General features: G+C 47.0%; 1 protein-coding gene across 1 annotated transcript in view; it reads right to left on the reverse strand.

Annotated features, from left to right (window-relative positions):
- Positions 1 to 1205: 1205 nt before the first annotated feature.
- The window catches only part of hlfa (HLF transcription factor, PAR bZIP family member a), a 15915-nt gene continuing 4620 nt past the window's right edge, over positions 1206 to 12500 (reverse strand). The window contains exons 3-4 of the mRNA XM_084476064.1: positions 4973 to 5187; positions 1206 to 3936 (exon numbers count right to left, since the gene is read on the reverse strand). Of these exons, the coding sequence (XP_084332190.1) occupies positions 3721 to 3936; positions 4973 to 5187 (431 nt within the window). The 3' untranslated portion in view covers positions 1206 to 3720. The remainder of the gene's footprint in view (positions 3937 to 4972; positions 5188 to 12500) is intronic.

The following is a 12500-nucleotide window of genomic DNA, read 5'->3' on the forward strand; positions in this document are numbered from 1 at the left end:
GTGTGTGTGTGTGTGTGTGTGTGTGTGTGTGTGTGTGTGTGTGTGTGTGTGTGTGTGTGTGGTGTCGTGGAATGGACGCTAGGTGCTTCTGGTTACCGGGATTTTCACACCGCTCTGTGACCCAATAAACGAGGCTGGGTTCCAGCGAGGGGAGGACGTCAAGCAAACACACTGGAAACTGCGCTTTTATTTACTTGCCCCTGCCTCCCCCGCCCCCCACCCCCCCTCCAGCAGCTCCCCTCCCCCTCCAGCCGCCGGTCGCCTGGCAACGGCCGCCTGGTCGATGGGGGGGACGACTTTCTCATGATGTCATTGTGCTTCTGTGAGCCGCATGCTGTACAGGAGCAGAGCGGCTCCGAGATGTGCAGAAACTTTAAATATGCTATTACGAATCTCTAATGCTGCTTTCACAAATATATAGAAGGCATAGACGGCGTCGTTTTAAGTGAGGACGTGTCCCCCACCAATGTCATGGAACCAGTCGGTTGTCCAGACTGAAAGTGTAATAAAGCCGAACATGTAGGCTTATATTTCAATGTTTTTTTAGACGTCAATATTTAGACTTTTTTTCTATTATTCTATGCTGTTTCTGCCGGCTATAAGTCATCACTAATCCTAAATCCCAATAGAAAAATATCAATCCCCAAAAACAAAACATGCAAAGGAAACCGTCTAGAAACTCTAGAACCGTAAACCTGACCTAAGGGTTCGCTCTAAGGTTTGGGCAACAGGTTGCTGTTGTTCACAGATTAGTGTAAGGGATTCCTATGGGTGGGGTTTGACAGTTTTCTGGTTAGTTGTAAGGGGTTTCTTTGGGTTGGGTTTATTTGGGGGGGTTTGGGAGGGTTTTATTTGCAGTAGGTTGTCTCCGTCTGTCCGTCATTCTTCTCTTGCTTTTTTCTTAATTTCCTGTTCTCTCTATATTTTTCCTCATCGTATCTTTTCTCGATTTCTCAACCTCTTCATCTTTTTTTTTGAATTGTCAGAATTGTCACTGGCCCAAAGTCTGAATAAAGGATGTGTTCTAATTCTAATCCAAAGTCTGAATAAAGGATGTGTTCTAATTCGGTTGTAGGTCATTAACCAACACGACTCTTGTTTTAGCCAGCGTTTGACCCCTTTTAGATTAAAAAAATATATAATTTTCATTATTGAATCATTCATTTCTTTATATATATCACAGAAGAAATAGAAAGCCGATCAAATCATTGGTAAAGAGTTTATTAGACACTACAAAGGACAGAGGGCAGCACAAAGTAATGTCGTATCTATTCGTTGACAGCCGTAACAGAATCCCTCTCTATGCTCCGTTGTTCTGTACACTCCAAAGCGTGGTGTTGCCATAAATACAAGGGTTAGGGAGGTCCATCGCAGCGTGCAATACCCAGGGGCCCGCAGATGCCTTTCAGGGGCCTTTCAGCGCAGAGGTGAAACTGTGGTGGGACCTCAAAACATTTCTCTGCTGACAAACTGCAGTCGATGTGTTCAAGGCACTGAAACAGACTCTCCTTCGACCGCGGGCGAGGCGGTGACGTCCCTCTGCAGTGAGGTCATTTGGGGGGACGCATGAATCAGTATGTTGGCTTTTAGTCCTATGTCGGGTTTCTGCTCTCCTACATAAAGCTTGAGGTCCCCCCAGGGGGGGGAGCGATAGCACAAACAGTCATGAGAACCAAACCCCACGACGGCATTGGGGGGCTTAACAGAGAGCGCACGGCACACATCCACCCCAACCACAGAGAGAAAACACGACACAAAAGCTTCCACAAGGTGAGTGCAGCAGGACAGCTTTAGCCGTCCATCACTTAGGGACAGGGACGCGCTACAGCCGGCCGTGAGGAACAATGGAGCCCGGAGAGAGACGCCCCCGCTACAGGAGGACCCCCTCCTTCATAGTAACTTTATCCCTGCGAACAAAGTCGAAACACGACTCTGCTCTCCCAGGCCACGCCGCTACGACCTGTAGCCGCGGCGCAGGTAGCAACACAGCTGTTTAGCTTCACACACTAAAGGACGATGACTGTGGTGACAAAAGGTGTGTGTGTGTGTGTGTGTGTGTGGTGGGTTTTAAGAATACCGATAGCGTTTTAAAATGGCAACGGTCAGACATTTAAGCGTACACGAGAGCAACGTGTTACATAACGGTGAAGTAGAGAATTCCCCTGAAGGATTTGGAAACGGCTGAAATATCTTTGTATAGCTAACACATCCGAGCTCATATAGAATATCAAAATACCACAATGTGATTATCTCTGCGTAACATCATCTTATTCTCCAATAATAGCATTCTGAATGTGTTGTGCCTGTAAAATATATATTTATATTTAGTGTAGGAAATTTACTGTACAAAATTAACACATATAATAGCTTTTATATATAAACATATCATCTCTCTATAAGCAATATAACTCTTTGTGGTGAAGTAAAAGGTTCATTGTTTTTTTTTTGACCACCATCGTTTGAAACACCATCGTTTGTAGGCCTACATTCAAACAGCCACCCGTTGCATACGCTAACGATGCTACTCATACGCTAACGATGCTACTCGCTAACACCACAGTCCGCTGCACTGCTCACAGAAACATAGGAACCATGCTAACAACAAAGAAAAACAAAAAAACGATATTTATATATACATATACATATACATATATACTGTATATACATATATATATATATATATATATATATATATATATACACATGTATATATGCACACATATATATATATATATATATACACACACACACACACACACACACATATATATATATATATATATATATATATATGTGTGTGTATACATATAAAGGAATAAAATATCTCTGGCTGAGTTGATCTCTTCCTAAACAAGATAGAGAACACATTATAAATGCTAACATGATAACAATTATAACAAGGGGACATTTATCAGAAAGACCAACAACCACCAAAACAAACACAATCTTCCATTTGAGAAAATGAGGGATAACTGGAGGAGGTGGAGGTGGAGGAGGTGGAGGAGGTGGAGGGACACAGTAGGACAGCTCCATCTTCTTCAGGTACAGAGTGACACAGTGAGTCTGCCTCGCCTTGGTTTAGAAATATCAACCAGAAGGAGAAGGGGATTGTGGGTAGTGGGGGGTGGTCTGGTGTGACGGCTCATTCACAGCTCCTCGTGGGGGGGGGGGGGGGGGGGTGGGCAACCGTGGATACAAGTGGAGTCTGGGGTGGAAAATCACAGGATGCCATGCGTGTGCACGTGTGTGTGCATGTGCGTGTGCAGGTGTGTGTGCAGGTGTGTGTGCAGGTGTGTGTTTCTGGTCCAAGTTCCACCAAAAGAGACATTGACAGATATTGTCCTTCTAAACATCACGTCAGGTGTGTGTAGTTTCAGGGAGAGTGTGTGTGTGTGTTTGTGTTTTTGTGTGTGTTCAGGGTGTGTGTCTGTGTGTTCAGTGTATGTTTGTGTGTGTGTGTTCAGGGTGTGTGGGTGTGGGTGTGTGTGTCTGTGTCTTTGTGTTCAGTGTGTCTGTGTTTGTGTGTGTGTGTGTGTGTGTCTTCAGTGTGTGAGCGTTTAGTGTGAGTGTGTGTGTGTGTGTGTGTGTGTGTGTGTGTGTGTGTGTGTGTGTGCGTGCGTTCAGTGTGTGAGCGTTTAGTGTATGTGTGCGTTCAGGGTGTGTGTATGTGTGTGTTCTGGGAGCATGTATGTGTGTGTGTGGGGGCCTGGCGGGGCCCCCTCACAGGGGCCCGTGACGGCCCTGGTAGCGGGCCACCACCGTGCTGCAGCGGCCCAGCTCCTTGCGGAGGTCGGCCACCTCGCGCCGCAGCGCCCCGTTCTCCTTCTCCAGGAAGCTGGCCCTGATGGCGATCTGGTTCTCCTTCAGCCGCCGCGCGTCCCGGGACCGCTTGGCCGCCACGTTGTTCTTCCGCCGCCGGGCCCAGTACCGGTCGTCCTGAAGGGGGGGACGACACAGGGCAACGGTGGGATGAGTTGCAGTATTTCACCTGACGGCCACTAGGTGTCAGTAGTGTGACGAGTATCAGATATTATGACGCGGCTCTCCTCAATGCTGTGGAACGCTCCGTTCACTTGCATGGGCCTTCCCCACGTTCGGCGGTCAATTACTTTTTGATAATTATTTTTTTTGTCAATTATTTTTTTGATAATTGACCATTGCTAAGCATATAATGACCGGAAAGTGGATATTTTTTTTGCCTCTGATCCACGTCTCTCGTATCACTCCGCAAGTAGTCCGGTAACTCATCAACCCCAGCGTACTCGGTTGCTAGGCGACGTCAACGTCTTTGGCAGACTATTTCTCTGCTGATCAACACTACGAAGGCTGGTAACAAATAAATTGTAAAAAGACACACCGTGTGACTTACAATAAGTACATTTGTTACCCTGGAAATCCAGAGAGCACAATTAGAATTTGCTCAGTGAGTCACTCTGGTAATGAGAAATATACTCACTCCCCGATTCCCCTGCCCCAGAACATTAACCAATCACATCGGTGTATCTGATATAGGCGGGGCCAAAAGCGTTGCTGTTGTACCGACCGGATACGGCAAGAGTCTTATCTATTGGTTAGCTCCGCTGGTCTGGATACGTCACCCCTTGTATTCTTCTGATTGGTTGCAGTGCTATCCAATGGCGTGCAGTGATATTTTCAGATGCATGCTTGGCGCCGCCCCTCAAGTCGGGCCGTTTTCATGACTCGTTGCCAGACCCTACAGCTCTCTAGACGTGGCTCTGGCTTTCCAGGCTATACATTTGTCAGAAGAAAGAGAATCAATATACGGCTGTTTGTGCAGTAAGGATGTTGACAGAACCAGCAGCAGGGAAACAGCTCTCCACCAGAGTACCGCTCCTTAAAGCAGAGAGCTGCTTTGTATAAAAGTGCAGCTCAATAGGTTTGTTGTTTGTTGTTTGTTTACATCTGAGGTCAGCTTGTTTACAGGTGGCTGGCAGGTGGGTGTACTGTCTACCTTCAGGTCCTCAGGGATGAAGATCTTGCGGGCCTTCTTGATCATGGGCTGAGGCTTCAGCTCCTCCGCCGAGAACTTCCTCTTGCGGGGGTCGAACACTTCCTGTCCTGGGACGCTGGACAGGGCCAGGTCGGCGGGGTCCGGGTTGAACCCGACCGGGACCTGGATCGACTCCGGGTCGATGGGGCTGGGGCTGTCCCGGGAGGGGGCCAGATCTGGGGACGACACACACACGTTAATGTGACACACACACACACACACACACACACACAGACACAGACAGACAGACAGACACTTCAGTGTACACAGACACACAGAGATCCGTACTCGCACTTCAGCACATTTCACTATAGTTTAAACGGATGTTATTATTATTATTATGTCTGATGTAAGTGGATATTGTGTATTTTTCTGAGAAAATATCTTTTCAACATTCATACAAACACACTAATAAAAAACAAATATATATATAGCTTGTTTGCTTTTGAGTAGTTTAAACTTCCTCTTCACAAACGTCCGGATGTACATCTTACATCTTAGTAAGCTTACTTTTTAATTTGCATAAACGTCATTGCGTTCGAGGGGAGAGGATTGTAGCTGTAGTAACTCTATCCGACCACAAGATGGTGATGCGCCACCATCCAGACACCGAGAGCAATTCAGGGATTTCGAGCATGGAAGATTGGAAGTTGACTTCTGGGCAATCAGCTGACAAGCGATTTCCTTTTCCTCAGCTGGTGTGGGAGCGCGCATCGCTAATTGGTTAGACTCAGACATGGAAGTTGACAAAACGAGTCGCCAAATCAGTTTTGGGTCAAGCTTAGTTGTGCTTCAATAGAGATAAATCACATGGTGGGTATAAAACTGAACCGTCTATACTGAAGTAGCTCTTTGTCGACAGAAGTCAGATACACGTTATAAGTGAAGCATTAATCAAAGTCCAGTCTCAAAGGGCTTCACTGGCCACCATCATACCATATTATAACCACCATAACAACCACTAACCCTAACCCTGAGTCTTCTGAAGGACTTCAAGGCAAAACTGTGTGTGTGTGTGTGTGTGTGTGTGTGTGTGTGTGTGTGTGTGTGTGTGTGTGTGTGTCAGTGGGGTCATTCAGAGTGCCAGTGTGATCCTGTGTCCGTTGTATCAGATGACCTCCAAATGTTTACTTTCACAGACCTTCAACATAATACTACATTCAATTAAAGGGTGATATTATAATTCATTATTTTATACATACTTTTTCTTTCCTCTGTTACTCTTATTTTTACCCAAACAACAGTGGATATGGAACAGATGTAGTAATAATCAGAATAAGTGCTTTCCAGACCAATGAAGCCACACAACCGCACGACAAAACACACCAACATGGGACGCTAACAAGGCAACATTAGCAGTAGTGGTGGATTTCATGATTCGTTTTCTTGATTCAGTTCGCGTCGGTCAGTTCGGCAAGAAAAATCATTCAGAATCGTTCGTTCCTTCGTTCCTTCGTCGCGTTTCTGGTAGCAGTGAATCACGGTTCTCAGCTGAGTCGGTCAGACTCAGCTCCTCCCTCATTCTCATTCTCAAACGAATCACGATCGTGTAACTGTGCAAACGGTCATCAATCAACACAACATTAACTAAGTTCCTTTCAGCTGAGTGTCGCGACTCAGCGACTAGTGGGTGGAGCTGGGAGTCGAGTCTCGGCGAACGAACGAGACGAACGAGAGAGAACTGAAACGGGGAATCAGGTCGGTTCGTTCTTAAAGAGTTAAAGAGTCGTTCATTCGAACTGATTCGTTCGCAAACGACCCATCACTAATTAGCAGCTAACACAGCAACAAGGGATGCTAAAACAGTGACATGGGATTATAACGCACTTCATGAGAAGTTTACGCTCAAATGAGAAGCTAGCACATAACACATTAACATGGGACGCTATTCAGGAGCGGGTCGGACCTGTCCAAGCACGGTCAAGCCGCGTTCACACCAAAAGTGACTCCATACAGTCAACGTATAGACGCGTCTATACGCCATCACAGCAGAACAAGTAGCTTAACTAGCCTAACTACTACGACTGAGATGTGTCAAGGGAATGCAGCAAACCACTCTGGAAATAGACTTTAGCCTCTAATACAGCCACACAGATAACGACAGACCTATAGCCTGTACCTCTATTAACGTAGACCTTGTAGCTTTGACCCACAACAGGAATCTCAACAGTACTAAGGACAGGTCTTTATGTCATTGAATGAAATATGTTAATAAAACATTTCGTATAATGCTCTCTGCATAGTTTAGTTACTATGATGTGATGTCGGAATACCAATTATAGTGAAATAAAAGGTTTATAAATACAATACATTTCCCCTAACAATGACCACATTAAATGTGTAAAATTAGAACTTTTGATGAAAAGCAGCAGATGTTCATTTCAGGCCAGTCACTAACTCCCATCGATGATTCGTCACAACAACTGTCAGACGTTTAGAAGCGGTTCTAAAACGTGAGAATGTGACGCTGCGGGGGCAGCGAGCGCTCAGCAGGGGAACCATCGCAGCGGTCCACCGTTTCGCTGGCGAAGCTGGACGATTTAAATCTTGTTGATCGTGCTGGGGGGGGGGTCAAAGGTTAAGCCGCCATATGCTGGGCAGGTTAAACAGCGCCTTCCCCCGTCGTGCCTAAGACCACTAATGCCGCTTTTCCACCGCCAGTACCAGCTCGACTCGACTCGACTCGCCACGCCTTTTTTGCGTTTCCATTGGCAAAAAAAGTACCTGGTACCTAGTACCGGGTACTTTTTTTTAGTACTACCTCCGTCGAGGTTCCAAGCGAGCGGAGTAGGTACTTTTGTGTGACGTATACAGGCTGCTGGTAACTGATTGGCCAGCGGCTGTAAATGGGAGTAATCATTCAAAGTTAAGTTGTGTCCGGCGTGGTTGGAGTCCACGAATCCGCTCCCGAGGGGGACACTGATCAGCGTTTCGCCGTGTGTGTCGCTCCTTTCCCGGGGCTCGAGTTAGGCTGCGCGTCGTTATGTGTGTCCGCCGTGGTTGTGTGTGTCCGGCGTGGCTGGAGTCCACGGACCGGCTCCGGAGGATCAGCGTTTCGCTGTTTCGTTTCAGTGTCGTTCCTTTCCTAGGGCTCGAGTTTCGCCTCTATCAACGTTACCGTATGACAACAATAGACGCGCAGTCATTGCGCTTTTTATTTTATTTTATTTCCCATCATAACCTTTCCCGGGAATCAGGAAATAGTCTTGATCAGATTCAGATTTCCCGGGAATTGCGTCTCCCGTGATTAAAACCTAATGACGACCCGCCCATGGTGGAGAGGTTCTTTTCTACGACCCGCCCACATTGAAGAGGTACTTTTTTAGATGGAAACGCAACCAAACCGAGTTGAGTCGAGGTGAGTCGAGTCGAGTCGAGTTGGTACTGGCGGTGGAAAAGCGGCATATGACCAGTGCAGAGTGCAGAGGCAGGACTACTCTCCCATTGGGAGTTCACAGGTCGACAAATCAATGATTGATCTCAATACCCTTTCCTCCACCGCAGCATTCCGAGTTTGACACGAGAGTCAGCGTTAGGCGTTAACGCCAAAGCCTCAACCTCTGAGATTGTAAATATAACGAGAGACTGTGTACGCAATCGATGTCTTCAGTCCGCAGCGGGGAGGGCTGGGCGCCTTGGTGTTCTTAAACCTTTGACCTGTGAAAGGGCACGGTGATATAAAGTGGCAGGCCTGACCCTGTGCAGCGGAAGTACACCTCCTCCATGATTTGTTTGGACGTCCTTGGAAGTCAAAGCCTGCTACACCTGCTATGCCAGCTTTGCTACACCTGCTAGGCTAGCCTGCAGGGAACTCTTGGCAAGACCAGAAGTTTCCGTGGTTATGTATACAGGACTGCGTCATCCCCGCTGGCAGCGAGTGGCCATCAGTTCTGTTTAAAGGCTGCTCCAGAATTCGCACAAGTCCCCCCCGCCCCCCACCCACCCTCCCATCTGTCTGGGTCAGTCGTGGCCGTGGGTCCATTCACAGAAACACAGCCACCGAGGAGCCAACGGTAACAAGCTAGTTTGGCCTGCATGATGAAACTGTTTGAATAGTTGGTCAGTACAAATGAAAACAGCACCGTAGAGTAGAATAGTTTAAATACTATAGTAGGCTATAGTGGAATAGTTTAAATACTATAGTAGGCTTTAGTGGAATAGTTTAAATAGTGCTAAAGGAGGTTAAGAGCCATAGCTTTATAAGTGGGACCTAGCTAGCAAATAATACCAAACAATTCAAACATTAAAAATAAATGGGATAAATCTATGTTTAGCCACCATCCCAGCTAGCTAAGGTCAGCTACCATCATAACTGAGTTCATGTAAGCTCCTGTCCTCACAAGCTAGGGTTAGCTCCGGTCACCCTAAGCTAGGTTTATAAATCTTTGGGATTTATAAACTTGGGATCCTGTGTTGAATGATGGGAGCGACGGTGATACAGCTTGACTAACACCTTGGAATGCAGCTCCGTTTGACCTGTCATCTCTTGACCCTCACCAGCAGCACTGACAACAGACCAAAGTCCACGCACCAGTTAGACAAACATTCACAAATGAATCATCGTAGCATTCACCCATTCATTGTAACCTTCATCATAACATTCAAACCTTGATAATAACATCCCCCCATTCAAACTTTAATCTTAGCATTCATACATTCATGATTACATTCACACATTCATCTTTATATTCACACAATCATCTTAACATTCACACACTCACCATAACATTCACACATTTTCCAAAACATTCACGCATTCACACATTGCCCTAACACTCACCATGACATTCACACATTCACCAGAATATTCACCCAGCCGCCCTAAGATTCACACAGTCACCATAATATTCACTGGTTCACCTTTACATTCTGAAGGCTGGAGGCTGAGATTTGAACTGGCAACCCTTCAATGCCACGAGGGCCTCTAGCGGGCGGCCTGCAGCCACGGTCTGCATGCCGGGCTGTAGCGTGCTGGGCTACCGCCCCGCCGCACTACACTGGGCTGGCCTGCTGCACGCAGCCCAGGGGCCCCCGCGGCAAACTATGTTGTTGTTGAGGTCTGAGCGCGTGCGGAGCTACAACCAACCAGAAGTCTGGCTGAGCTGTGGTCACGTGACGCGCAGCACAGCCGGGCCCATGTGACGAGTGGCTGAGAACACACTGTTCCTCTGAGCAGAGAAAAACAGGAGGGGGCAGGGGAGGGGACTCAGAGGAAATGGAGTGTTACAGAGAGAGAGAGAGAGAGAGAGAGAGAGAGAGAGAGAGAGAGAGAGAGAGAGAAAGAAAGAGAGAGAGAGAGAGAGAAGGGAGAGAGGTAGCGAGAGAGAGAGAGAGAGAGAGAGAGGTAGAGAGATAGAGAGAGAGAGAGAGGTAGAGAGAGAGAAAGCGAGCGTGAGAGCGAGAGCGAGAGAAAGAGCAAGAGAGAGAAAGAGCGAGAGTGAGAGAGAGAGAGAGAGAGTCTGCATGTATGCGTCACATGGCAGCACGCGAGCAGGCAGGGCCAGACAAGCTCACGTGAGAATGGAGAGACCGGTCTGGTTCAAACACAACACACACAACACTACACACACACAACACTACACACACAATGCCCCTCAGCACTCAGCCAGCGGCATCATGTGTCGCCCATGTTTGTTTACCGAACACAACAATGTTTTCACTGCAGTGGGGGCCGCTGGCCTCAGCTGAGTGCACCAGGTGGAGCTCGACAGGTGAGACGCAGCAGCTAAGGGTTTACATGCAAGATGCCAAAGATAAGGATCTACAGGTAAGATGGTGACTAAAGCAATACGCTGCAGGTGGGGATACACAGGCAAAGCTCATCTATAGGTCACCTCTACAGGTAAGGCTCTACAGGTCACCTCTACAGGTAAGGCTCTACAGGTAAGGCTCTACAGGTCACCTCTACAGGTCACCTCTACAGGTAAGGCTCTACAGGTAAGGCTCCACAGGTAAGGCTCTACAGGTAAGGCTCTACAGGTCACCTCTACAGGTAAGGCTCTACAGGTAAGGCTCCACAGGTAAGGCTCTACAGGTAAGGCTCCACAGTTAAGGCTCTACAGGTAAGGCTCTACAGGTCACCTCTACAGGTCACCTCTACAGGTAAGGCTCTACAGGTAAGGCTCTACGGGTAAGGGTCTACGGGTAAGGCTCTACGGGTAAGGCTCTACAGGTAAGGGTCTACAGGTAAGGGTCTACAGGTAAGGCTCTACAGGTCACCTCTACATGTAAGGCTCTACAGGTAAGGATCTACAGGTAAGGGTCTACAGGTCACCTCTACAGGTAAGGCTCTACAGGTAAGGCTCTACAGGTAAGGGTCTACGGGTAAGGCTCTACGGGTAAGGCTCTACAGGTAAGGGTCTACAGGTAAGGGTCTACAGGTAAGGGTCTACAGGTAAGGCTCTACAGGTCACCTCTACAGGTAAGGCTCTACAGGTAAGGATCTACAGGTAAGGGTCTACAGGTAAGGCTCTACAGGTAAGGGTCTACAGGTAAGGCTCTACAGGTAAGGGTCTACAGGTAAGGGTCTACAGGTAAGGCTCTACGGGTAAGGCTCTACAGGTCACCTCTACAGGTAAGACACCAGCGGTGATGAAGATCCAACAACCACACTAGGGGTTCCTCCTCAACCACACACCACTGTACCACGTTGGTTCCAGCCAATGTGACATTAGTTACATCAAAACTGCATTGCATTAAACCCATCTCTAACACAAACGCCATGGACCCAGAGTCTGAGCAGATGTTTCTCCATACCAGAACTATGAAGAGATGCACTGAACGTGAACATTGAATCACAATCTCTCTCTCCACATCTGTTTTGAATAAGTTGTTCTTTTACACATTTATAGAGGTAGTTATTTCTTTTTTTCTGATCTGTGGGTAGTTGTTGCAGCCCGACCCTGGTGCTAGGGTTGCTAAGTGTGAGAGTAGCCTACTCCTTAAAGCAGGAGTTCTCAAATGGGGGTATGTGTACTTTGAAGGACTGAACTACTTGGAACACTTCTCAAAGTGTGCCTTTTATTTTTTTATGTTTTGTATTGGTCATGGTGTTGAATCTGAATAGCACCTTAATAAAATGAAGACATTTAAATACTGTACATACAGCTTAGGTCAATCCTTCCAACGAAGCAAGTGTGAAAAGAGTATTTGCGACACCCATTTGTTCAAGTTGAACCCCCTCCTCGGAATGTATTGAGCTTGTGAAACTTGTGACTATGCTGAAAAGCAAACCTCAGAAAAATATTCAATGTCTAACAACATGCTGCAAAACATTAGTTTGTTGATTAAGTAACCAGATTAAGTTGCAAAGCGTCCTTTTCTTGGACGCTTAAGCTAGCTTTGCACATTCTGTTTTTATAACGTCAGACGGAGAGGTCAGTGGACAGCAGCAGTCTGGTAAGGACACTTGTATGGTCTGGACTCCACCAACTCCTTACAGAAACTGTTAAAAACACAAAGCCAACCAAGTTGTGCGATTGATGTACTA

This window comes from Micromesistius poutassou (assembly GCF_964030765.1).
Source record: "Micromesistius poutassou genome assembly, chromosome: 1".
Taxonomy (NCBI): Eukaryota; Metazoa; Chordata; class Actinopteri; order Gadiformes; family Gadidae; genus Micromesistius; species Micromesistius poutassou.